The sequence below is a fragment of the Pipistrellus kuhlii genome, unplaced genomic scaffold, assembly GCF_014108245.1.
Source record: "Pipistrellus kuhlii isolate mPipKuh1 unplaced genomic scaffold, mPipKuh1.p scaffold_m20_p_2, whole genome shotgun sequence".
In the NCBI taxonomy this organism is placed as follows: Eukaryota; Metazoa; Chordata; class Mammalia; order Chiroptera; family Vespertilionidae; genus Pipistrellus; species Pipistrellus kuhlii.
The window spans coordinates 50,485,330-50,497,873 of record NW_023425515.1 but is presented as its reverse complement, the minus strand read 5'-3'; the positions used below and the strand labels follow the sequence as shown (position 1 = coordinate 50,497,873).

General features: G+C 38.3%; 1 protein-coding gene across 3 annotated transcripts in view; it reads left to right on the top strand.

Annotated features, from left to right (window-relative positions):
• Nucleotides 1-11,045, top strand: part of SEC22A (SEC22 homolog A, vesicle trafficking protein) — a 49,915-nt gene extending 38,870 nt beyond the window's left edge. For all 3 annotated transcript variants that reach the window (XM_036444602.2, XM_036444603.2, XM_036444601.2), the window contains exons 6-7: nucleotides 2,152-2,217; nucleotides 10,416-11,045. In XM_036444602.2, coding sequence (XP_036300495.1) covers nucleotides 2,152-2,217; nucleotides 10,416-10,616 — 267 coding nt within the window. In that variant the 3' untranslated portion in view covers nucleotides 10,617-11,045. The remainder of the gene's footprint in view (nucleotides 1-2,151; nucleotides 2,218-10,415) is intronic.
• Nucleotides 11,046-12,544: the final 1,499 nt, after the last annotated feature.

Genomic DNA, 12,544 nt, shown 5'->3' with positions numbered 1-12,544 from the left:
TGAATATTTATTGAACCAAGTAGCAATATTTGTCAAAGCTCAACTCAATGTAGCATGCATTTGTTGAATTCCTACTATGTGCAGTTTCCTGCAAGAAGTAAGATTTTTTTTTCTGCCTTGAAGAAAGGTTAGGGTCTCATTGAGAGGGTAAGGCCAGTACACTAGAGACTTAAAGAATACTGAAAGGTAAGCTAATTATCAATGAATGATCCAGGGAGAAATGAGGTTGGTGAAATATTTTTAGTGCTTTCTGTGTGCCAGTTATTCTTTGTATTTGCAAATTTTATTTCATTTAATCTCTACAACTTTTATTTTTCAAAAAAGGAAATTGAAGTTAAATAGCCCAAGATCATACAGCTACTAAATAAAGATTTAAACCCACATCTGACTGACTCCAGAAACATGCTTTTAAGTGTTCCAAAGGCAATTAAGAGAGTTATAAAGTGATATAAATTTGGGGAAAATTAATAACCAACTCAAGGACAATAATTAAGTCATGGTATATCTCTAAAATGAAAAATTATATAACCATTATAATGTGAAGTAGTAAAAAATAGTATATAAAAGTATGATTCCAGTTTTTCAAAATGTACATATATTTTTGTGCAGAAAATCTTGAAAGAAAATACATAAAATAGCAGTAATTCTCCCAGAGTTGTGATACTATGGACTATATGAATTTTTCTTTGTAACAATCCATATTCTCTACAATGAACATAAAATTTTATAATCAGAAAAAAGATCATTTAAAAAGTAAAGGATTAAGAAAATAAGCAGAACTTACAGGGTGGGACAAAAGTAGATTTACAGTTGTTAATATGGAAAGTAATACAATAATTAATAAATAATAATACAAGAATAAACTGTTTCACATACAACTATAAACCTACTTTCTCCCCACCCTGTGTTTAAAGTCTTAGAATTATTAAAGTGGAAAGGTTCATGTTGACTTTCCCTTCCTTTGGGCTAGAACTGTCCCTAAGCATCCCAGACAGATCAATGGTTCCTATCTCAAGATCTTCGTACTAGGATAAGCCCCTCTCCCTCTGTCTTAGAGTAAGTTCTGTTGTTCAATAGCAAGTGGAAAAGGAATTTTCTCTTCATATTATTTCGTGAGGAAATGGTCATGGGGGACACTCATGTCTTGTGGAAATTTCCATTGTATTAAATTTTTTTTTTTTTTTCTAAAATAAGGGCAAATGTATGCTCCTGTCTAGGCTTTGTTTTCTACTTCATAAAAACATTGAGCCGGAACCAGTTTGGCTCAGTGGATAGAGCTTCGGCCTGCAGACTGAAAGGTCCCAGGTTCAATCCGGTCAAGGGCATGTACCTTAGTTGCGGGCATATCCCTAGTAGGGGGTGTGCAAGAGGCAGCTGATTGATGATTCTCTCATTGACGTTTCTAACTCTCTATCCCTCTCTCTTCCTCTCTGTAGAAAAATAAATAAAATATATTTTAAAAAAACAACATTGAAAGAAGTAGTAAATATAGATATTTAAGAGAAATAAAAAAGCAATAGAAAAACACTGGGCTGTTATATGTTTCTGTAAGTTTTCTTTTAAAAGAAATATTCTATGCATGATGTATCTGGCTTTCCTCTGGGTGGCTGTTTTTCTAGTGCAGTATGCATGACTGATTTTTCTCATTGGGGTTTAGCACACTCTAGTGGGCAATAGCTTTTCATGTCTTCTTTTTTTTTTTAAATCTTGTCAAATTACTGTATTGGACAATTTAGTGATGTGCTTACTAGATAGTAAAATGTGTCAGTATTATTTAAGTTAAGTAATGACCCTAGTGAGGAAGACTAACTTTATAGGCCACCGGGGTGTTGTACACTTTCATATGGTTTCTTCAGTAGAGAGAAGAGAGCCTTTATGCGGAAACCTTTTCCCGTTGGTTTTCATCTTCTCTTAGGTAAAATGACATTGACAGGAGCCTGGAGGAACACTGGTGGTTTTCCTCACCTCATACTCCTTGGATCTTATGATAGATTTTATGTTTCCCTTTTAGGACTCTTGAGAGTTTTTATAGACCACTTAGTGAAAATTTTGGCCATTTGTGCATCAGTGTTTTCGTATGCTATCCTGGTAGATTGGTTTTTGAAAATGGGTTTCCACCAGAAAAAAATAATTTTTTATTTGTTTTTGCAGAGTGATGGTGAGGATTTTAATTACATCATTGCATTTTTTCTTGGAACAGCAGCCTGCCTTTACCAGGTAAGTAAGTTCTCTCCTATTTTTGAGAAATACTTTCTCATTATTATTTGTTTCCAGAATCAATTCTAATAATTGCTTATACACTTTTAAGTAAATAAAAATAATGTCCAAAGTGTTTGTTTTGCCTTCCTTTTAATTTGAGTCTCTATTAGTTCTGTGACCTACTTGTTAATTTTGAGTGGGCATAGATACCAGTGAACTTAATGTTAACTCTCATGGGCTGGGCTTCAGAGGTCCATGTCATTTGCTTGTGGCGGTAAAGATTATGTCTAGGTTTAGTGTGACTGATTGATTGTTAAGCTTCCAGACTCTGCTTATACTCTAGGCTGAGGATTTTGTTCTTTTGAGAAAATATTTAAATAGGGAGCAGCAAAAGCAGAATTTAGAATATTTAATTTAGCAGAGAATAGGATGGATTGTCAGAGCGGAGAGATTGGAAGCAAGGAAATTAGTTGGGAGGTGATTCCATTGCTTCAGGCAGGAGGTAGTAAGCGGTAATGGCAGTTAGGGATGTGTGGGGGAAGGACACGGAGAGGGAAGCCTGCTAGGACTTGACAGAATAGATATGAGACAAGGTGGGGGGAGGTTTTGTTCCTGGATGATAAGGAGTTGGGTGCTTGTATTTCCAAGAAGAGAGGAGGCACAGGTTTGTAGGGAGGGATGGGATAACCATGCCAGTGATCCAAACTCAAGAATGTCTTTGTTGTGCAGCTGGTGTGGCACAGTGGTTAAGCACCGACCCATGCACCAGGAGGTCACTGATTCAATTCCCAGTAGGCACATGCCTGGGTTGTAGACTCAATCCCCAATAGGCGATGTGCAGGAGGCAGCCAATAGATGTTTCTCTCTCATGGATGTTTTTATTTCTCTGTGCCTCTCCCTTCCTATCTCTCTCTAAAAATAATCAATTTAAAAACCATTAAAAATGTATGTGCTAAAACATGTTAGCGCATGCATGGCCTTTTGATCAAACTTTTTTTTTTTTTAATATATTTTATTGATTTTTTACAGAGAGGAAGGGAGAGAGATAGAGAGCCAGAAACGTCGATGAGAGAGAAACATCGACCAGCTGCCTCCTGCACACCCCCCACTGGGGATGTGCCCGCAACCAATGTACATGCCCTTGACCGGAATTGAACCTGGGACCTTTCAGTCTGCAGACCGATGCTCTACCACTGAGCCAAACCGGCTTCGGCTTGATCAAACTTTTATAAGTAATACATTTCTCTGGTTTGCACAGAAAAAACATTAGGAGGACTCAGGACTGCAAATATAAGGCTACCTAAAACTCAGTAAAAGTTTCTAGGGGAAAATTTGAATACTGGTATATATACATTTGATTTTTATGTAAAGACTAGAGGCCTGGTGCACAAAATTTGTGCATGGGGCCGGGGTTGGGGGTTCCCTCAGCCCAGCCTTCACCCTCTCCAATCTGGGACCCCTTGAGGGATGTCCGACTACCCTTTTAGGCCCGATCCCGGTGGGAAGGTGGGTAAACCGGCAGTCGGACATCCCTCTCACAATCCAGGAGACTGCTGGCTCCCAACTGCTCGCCTGCCTGCCTTCCTGATTGCCCCTAACCGCTTCTGCCTGCCAGCCTGATTGATGTCTAACTGCTCCCCTGCCAACCTGTTTGCCCCCAACTTCCCTCCTCTGCCGTTCTGGTCACCCCTAACTGCCCTCCCCTGCAAGGTTGATTGCCTCCAACTGCCCTTCCTTGCAGGCCTGGTGCCTCCCAACTGCCCTCCCCTGCTGGCCATCTTGTGGTGGCCATCTTGTGTCCACATGGGAGCAGCCATCTTGACCCCCTGGGGGCAGCTATTGTATGTTGGAGTGATGGTCAATCTGCATATTACTCTTTTATTAGATAGGAGAGAGGCCTGGTGCATGGGTGGGGGTCAGCTGGTTTGCCCTGAAGGGTGTCCTGGGTCAGGGTAGGAGATTCTTTGGGCATGGGGCAGCCTGAGTGAGGGGCCTGTGATGGTTTGTAGGCCAGCCACGCCTCCTGGCAACCCAAGTGGAGGCCCTGGTATCTGGAATTTATTTACCTTCTACAATTGAAACTTTGTAGCCTGGAACAGAGCCAAGCCTCGTGCTCACTCCGTGGCCAGCAGCCATTTCTGTTTGGATTTGTTTACATTCTATAATTGAAACTTTGTTGCCTTGAGTAGAGGCTTAGGTCAGCAAGGGCAGGCAGAAAGCTTGGCTTTTTTTGTTGCTTGGGAAACCCAAGCCTGCCTCCTGCTCTCTGTGGCCATAGCCATCTTGGTAGGGGTTAATTTGCATACTCCCTCTCATTGGCTGGTTGGTGTGGCTGGGTGATGGTTAATTTGCATATTACGTTTTTATTAGGTAGGATGTATTATAATTTTTAGTTTCAGTGACCCTATTTTTGTAATCCCCTAATTTTTCTTAATCATTTATATTATCTTCAGAAATTGTTTTTCTATTAAATATGACATTTAATTATAATGAATGACACTTCATACAGGAAATGTGAAAAATTGTATTTTTTAATGTAATAGTGCTTTATTACGATGTATTCTTATGTAGATTTTCTAAGCTGTAATCTCTGCAATCTTGCTGCAGAGGGGATATTTTCTCATTTTTGAAGATGAGAAATCTGGGGCAGTTTCGGTATTATCCAGAGATTGCAGAGCCATTAAGTGGAGTCAGTTCTTGACTCTGAATTTTCTAATTTTAAATATTATGTTCATTCTACCTGCTCTCTCTCAGCAAAATTCCTACATTTGTATAATTTTATAATGCTATAAAATTATAATGTTATAACTTTTACATACATTACCTCATGTGATTCTAAGTAATGTGAGGTGAATATTAACTTTAAAATAATTTCATGAGTAATTATTTTTTAAAACATGCTTTTGACTATTTTGCACCAATAACAATTTTAAATGCTAATAATAATAGCAAAATGTATTGAGCTGTACTTCATGCTAAGCCCTCTACATTCCTTGCACCATTAAATTCTCAGAGTCCCACACTAATCTTGTTATCCTCATCATAGCCAGTCTGTGACTCAGCCCAGGCTGTGTGACTCCAGTCCCAGTGCCATGGCCTGCAGGTGGGCACATCTAGTACATATCCCAGAACGGCTGGAAGCAGTTCTAAGAGTTGCCTCATGGAGGAGCTGTGTCACTCAGGTGTTCTTTCCTTTGAGAGAAGCAAACAAAGTCATGCTTTAAAAACAAAGAAGCATTGAACAGATTGTCAAACTACAGAGGGAAGGCAGGGGAGGGTTGGGAGGCAGGTAAGAGATCAACCAAAGGACTTGTATGCATGCATATAAGCATAGCCAATGGATGCAAGATACTGGGGGACGGAGTGGGGGGGGGGTGTTAGTGAGGGCATGTGCAGCAGAGCGACATGTGGGGGGAGGTCAATGGGGGGAAAAAGAGACATGCGTACTATTTGTAATACTTTAAACAATTAAAAAAGGGCAAACAAAAACATTTCTTCCTATCGACAAGCATGAAATTGCATGCTTTCCAAATATGCTGGGTAGAGCGATAATAATGCTTTCCACAGTAAAACATAAGGGATTATGTGTTACCATATGACATGCTGTATTTCTAGGCATCAGGATATTTTTAATCTCCTTTTGATCAGCCCTCAGAGGCCACACCAAATGGTTTGTTGGCTTTTACTCCAGGCTGTAGGTACTTATATAGAGCTCAACCAGGTAGGAGTACTTTTGCTATGTAGCATTTCAAATAGGAAACCAAAGGAGACACTAGAAGGGATTCCTTTTCCCTCGTTTTATTTTGAAAACTAGCAAACTTTCAACACTAGTGTTTATTGAAAGACTAGTAAACCTACCTAGAGTCATCAGTTTTTAACATTTTGCAACACTTCATCTCTCTCTTTATCTCTCTCTCTATGTGTGTGCATCTAGAATCCATTTTTAACTTTATAAAGTAAGTTGCAGACATATATGCATCTATAAAGTTGTTTCTGCTATGGAACATATTGAGATTGTTATGGATTCACTTGGAGTTGTAAGAGAGATTCTATATAACCTTTACCTGGTTTTCTTCACTGGTTCCATCTTGCTAAACCATAACACAGTATCCCAGCTGGAATGTTGATGTTGATGCAGTCAAGATAATGTACATTCCTATCACAGGGACTCCTCGTGTTGCCCTTTCATAGCTACATCCACTTCCCTCTGCCCCTTCATCCCTGGCAGCCTCTAATGTGTTCTCCATTCTAACGTTCTCATTTTAAGTATGTTATGTAAATGGAACCGTACAGTATGTAACCTTTTGTGACTGGCTTCTTTTTACTCAGCATAGTTCTCTGGAGATCTGTCTAGGTTATTGTATATATTAATGGCTTGCTCCTATTTATTACTAAATAGATTTCCATGGTATGTATGTGTCATAGTTACTCATTCATCCATTGAAGGACATCTGAGTTCTTTCCAATTTTGGGATTTTATAAATAAAGCTGCTTTAAACATTCACATGCAGGCTTTTGTGTGCACTAAGTCTTCATTTCTCGGAGATAGTTTCTAGGAGTACAGTTGCTAGGCCATATGGTAATTGCATGCCTAGTTCTAGTAAGTGGCAAACTGTTTTTCAAGGTGGCAACCATTTTATATTCCCACGCGCATGTGTGAGTGATCCAGTTTCTCCACATCCTCTCCAGCATTTGGTGTCTTCCATATTTTTTTAAGCCATTCTGATAGGTATGTCATTATATCTCATTATGGTTCTAATTTGCACTTAATCTAATGGCTAATGATGTTGAATATCACTTCATATGCTTATTTTGTCATCTGTATATTCTCTTGGGTGAAATCTCTATTCCTGTTATTGCCTATTTTTTAAATCTGGATTGTTTGTTATGTCAAGTTTGAGAATTCTTTACGTATTCTAGACATTAGTCAGTTGTCAGATATGCAACTGGGCGAATATCTTCCCCCAGTCTAGCTTTTCTTTTCATCCTTTTAACTGATATGTTAGGGATTAAATCTGCCATCTTATTTTTTCCCCTGTTTTTAATTTTCATATTTTATTTTTCCCATCTTCCTGTGGGATATGTGAATATTTTTTTTAGAACTCCATCTTGATTTACCTATCATGTTCTTGAGTGTACCTCTTTGTATAGCTTTTAAAATGGTTGTTCAGGTATTGTATTACACACAGTTATCACAATTTTCTGGTACTGTCATTTTATCTGTACAAGTGAAAAAGAAATTGAGCTTCCTTTTATGATCTAACTTTGCCCTCCTCTATTTATAATATATTTGCTTAAATATTTTTTCTACATATATTTAGAACCACTCCAGACAGTGTTATAATTTTCACTTCAAACATCAAACATAATTTAGAAAACTCAAGAGGAGAATCTACTGTATTTACCTGTTTTTGCTTACTGTAGTTTTCTTTTTTCCTTTCTCAATGTTCTTCCTTTATTATTTCCTTTCTGTTTAGAGAACTTCTGTTAGCCATTCTTTTAGAGTATATCCGTAGGCAACAAATTCTCTTAGTCTTCTTTCACCTGAGAATGTCTTTATTTCCCCTCCCATAAGACACTAATTACAAAGAGAAAATAGTAACTTCACAGTGGAAAAACCTGTCAGACACCACTTACCAAAAGATCAGAGTTAACATTGCCAATAATAATACATTGCATACCACCATAATGTTATTTTTGCCAAAATTGCATATCACTCAATTGTTTTTTGTTTGCTTGTTCATCCTCACCTGAGGACATTTTTACCTTGATTTTTTAAAAATGTTTATTGATTTCAGAGAGGTAGGGGAGAGGGAGAGGGAGACATCAATGATAAGAGAGAATCATTGATCAGCTGCTGCCTGCAAGGGAGAAGGAAACATCAATGATGAGAAAGAATCATTGATCAGCTGCTGCCTGCACACCCCCTACTGGGGATGGATCCCACAACCTGGGCATGTGCCCTGATCGACAATTGGAACTGTGACCTCTTGGTTCATAGGTTGACACTCAACCTCTGAGCCATGCCAGCTGGACTCCTTTAATCTTTAGAGAGAGTGTAAAGGAGGAGGAAAGATAGAGAAACATCAATGAGCCAAACCAGCTAGGGCTCACTTCAATCTTAAGGAAATATCAGACAAACCAAAATTAAGGGACATTCTGCAAAACAAATTATCAGTACTATTCAAGAGTGTCAAGGTCATGAAAAGCAGAGACTTAAGCCATTACAGATTTGAGGAAACATGGCAGCTACATGCAATATGGAATCCTGGACCAGAAAAAGGGCCTTAGTGGAACAACTGGCACAATTTGAATAAAGCCTATAGATTAGTTAATTGTATTGTATCAATGTTCATATCCTGGTTTGTTGATTATATTATGGTTATGTGAGAGGATAATATTAGGGGAGCAAGATGAAAGGATACAGGAACTCTACTATTTTTGCAACATTTCTGTAATTTAAAATTATTTTAAAAGAAAAAGTTTTCCTCTAATGATTTCTATGCAATGTAAATGCTTCCAATGCATTTTTCTTGGGTGGCAGTCTTCTTTTTAAGTAAGCAGAGTCCTATATTTATAAAAATTAAACACATTGAATAGAACATTTTCACATTCTTTCTGCATTGTCACAAATACCCTAATATCCTTCCTATACTGAAGGGTGGATGTAATTTTATAAAGAGATCTCTGCTTCTTTCTTAAGACTTTGTGATCACATATAATTCCTATATTTACCAGATTGTGAATTTTAGATATCGTCTAGAAATCAGTTCATTCAATAAAATTCAATGAGCACTTTTGTGTTGTTCTGTGCATTGGAGATAAATGAGTGACTTAACAGTCAAAAATCTCTTTTCATGAAGCTTAGATTCTATTGGAAGAATATAGATGGCAAGCAAAGTAATAATATTTTTAAAGTATATTAATAACATGGGGGGGAAAAATAAAGCAGGAGGAGGTGAATGCCAGGATTTGGGGTAGAGTAGGGGACTTCTTTAAAATGGCAGTCAGCTGAAACTGGTTTGACTCAGTGGTAGAGCGTCGGTCTGCAAACTGAAAGGTCCCGGGTTCGATTCCGGTCAAGGGCATGTACGTTGGTTGCAGGCACATCTCCGGTAGGGGATGTGCAGGAGGCAGCTAGTCGATGTTTCTCTCTCATCAACGTTTCTGGCTCTCTATCTCTCTCCCTTCCTCTCTGTAAAAAATCAATAAAATATATTTAAAAAATAAAAAAAATAAAATGGCACTGCCTTCTGTCCCTCCCCCGCCCCTTTTTTTTTCATCCTCACCAAAGGATATTTTTTAGAGAGAGTGGAGGGAAAGTGGGGGTGGTGGGGGGGGGGGGAGACAGAGGAGGGGAGAGAGAGGGGCAAGATAAATATCTATGTGAAAGAAACACATCGATTGGTTGCCAACTGCATGCGTTCTGACCAGGGCAGGGGATTGAGCCTGCAACTGAGGTGCATGCCCTCGTCAGGGAATCAAATCCGAGACCCTTTGGTCCTTCGGCCAGTGCTCTAACTGCTGAGAAAACTGGCCAGGGCTGTCACATTTTAAAATTTAATCTTTTTCAAGACATAACTGTTATGTATATAATGTTTATAATCTTTTTCTCTCCTTTAGAATGTAAACTCTGCATGAGCAAGGGGTTTGTGTGTTTACTTTAAAGCTAAAGAACGATGCCTGATTTATAGTAGGCCTTCCGTAAACATCCCTTGAGTGACTTCTCCCTCAAATGTTCACTCATATCCTCCTAGCTTAATTCCTTGCACTGAAGGGGTGGCGGGGCAGTTTTCTTTTTAAGTAAATATTGTTGATTTCAGTAATCTTCATAGTTAGGTTATATAAGAGTCCATTTTGCTAAATGGTTTATTTGAGCTTTTTGTACTTTTCTGGGATGAATACAAAAGATGGATCCCCCTAAAATCCTGAGAATGCTCCTTAGTTGCCTGTCACTTTGGGAAATTTGTCCAGCCTGTTTGCAAGGCAGTCATTCAATTATTCCTCCATTTTTCTTTTGAAAAAATGAAAAACATAAAAAGAAAAACTGTATTTCCCTTTCATAGCTGAATGCCTTGATGTTACATTATTTTATCTGTAGATGAAATTGCACTCATATTTTACTCTGTGTCCTGTTACAGTTTTATAGTAAAAGCATCTGGGTTTTTTTTTTCTTCCTATAATCCTAATCATTTTTTATTTTCTATTTTAAACAGTGCTATTTACTTGTCTACTACACTGGCTGGCGGAATGTCAAATCTTTTTTGACTTTTGGCTTAATCTGTCTATGCAACATGTATCTCTATGAACTTCGCAATCTCTGGCAGCTTTTCTTTCATGTGACTGTGGGAGCGTTTGTGACACTACAGATCTGGCTAAGGCAAGCCCAGGGTAAGGCTCCGGATTATGACGTCTGACCATCCTTCATTGCCTGGGCTTCCTGGGGACACAGGAGGGAGCATATCTTAACTGCCACTGTGATGAGGAAGCTGTTCACCACCAACGAGAAGCTCTGCTTTCTTTCTCCAACTCTCCTTTTCTTTTAAGCCAACGTGGCATGCCTGTGAGCATACGGTACCCTCGAGGCAAACTCCTCTCAGAAGGAAGTTGGCCCTGTGATTACAGCCAGGGGTGGAAGAGACCTCTCTGCAGAGCTGTTCCCGTGGAAGAGCCATCAGCGCCAGTGGCACCCTGGCCAGCAGGCCTGAATCCCTGCTGAAGTTCAACCAAACATATATAGATCTTCGGGGGACCAAGCAGGAATCTCCCATCGGGGCCTGCCTTGGTGAGGCATTATTATAGGCCAAATAAAAAGATCCACAGTAAATTGAAAAGTTTGTTTCAAACAAATGACTTGCTAAATTTAAGATTATTTGCACATTTATGGTACCATGAGTTTATGGAGTCCAGAATGGTCTGGAATTGGTTCTTTTTTCTTTTATATTTTTGCTTGAGTTTTAACTCTGGCACGGCAAACTCATCTCTAGAACATCGTAAGTACTGAAAGTACAGTGACAGATTTTCTTTTTGGATTACATTGGTAGTATCTTTTTGAAAATATGATTTGTTAGACTATAGCCATTGTTTTCCAAACATAAATCAATTGAGTATTACATACTATTATTTACTTAAAATTTTGTTTTTAATTTTAAAATAATTTAAAAGGAAACGAATAGCTACTCCAAATGGGAAACCAGGATCCGTTTCCCATAAATAAAAGGTGACTACAAAACAAAGTAAAAATGAAAAATGTTATCTGAATTCAGCTGGAATGCCCGCCAAGCCACTGAATCCGAGAGGCCTGCTATTTCTTTGTTGCGGTGAGAGAGAGGTTACCCAGCACCACCAGAGGCTCTCTGTGTGGGATTCTCAGGATAAAGAAAAGTGTAAAGGGAATGACATTCTCACTGTGATGCAGTATTGTTTAGTTCAGTGTTGTGTGCCACCTGAACCATCTCGTGTGTGCAGGGTAGGATCCTGCGCTAGGGAAACACTGAACTGTTCTCCCCGCAGCTCATTCCTTTATGGCTCTGAGGAGTTAAATTGTGATTATAAAATATCATATTGATATTTTATAGCAAGAGAACTTATTTGCTCCTTGATAACATTATGAAAGTAAGCACAGTTTGATTCCATTAGCAAAATATACAACTTCCCTGGTTTTGAAGGTCATCTTCATGAGTTCTTTTTTTTTTCTTTCTTTTTTTTTTTTTTTAAAGAAAATATTCCAAACAAGGAATTCATAAAGTACTGAAATTTGATATTCAGAAAAACAGTGGCCCCATTCCATGTAATTCATGTTATTGGGCATATTTACTGAGTAGAAGAAATAGTCCAGTGGGTTAAAAGCATTGGCCTTGTTTGCCCAGATGTGTCTACAACTGCTTACCTAGAACCTTTTTGCTACACTCTCTTTATAGAAGAATGAGACAAAAGGAAGATAATAAGCTAATGATATCAGGGTTTTATTTAAAACAAGAAACTCCAATATAACTTCCTGTCTCTAACAAAACTGCACAGAAATTAATGTATCTTTTGAGAGATACGCCATGATCCTAAATTATCAAAATAAAATTGATTTGTGTTTGGCATTTTGTACTGACTGAGTCAGGAAAGTGAAGTGGTTCAATTTTGGAAGGTTTTTCTAAACTAATGGTTAAAACAAGAATAGTTCTAAATAGTCATTTAGAAGTTGGAACATTCCAATTAATTGTGATTTTGCTACATATTGATATTTTATAGCTCAGTTTGGTTCAGTTGGTTCTCCTTATCATTGAATTATTGTTATGTTTGATATTTAGATTCTCCAGCAAGGACTCTTGAAAATTCACCAGCTATCTTTAAA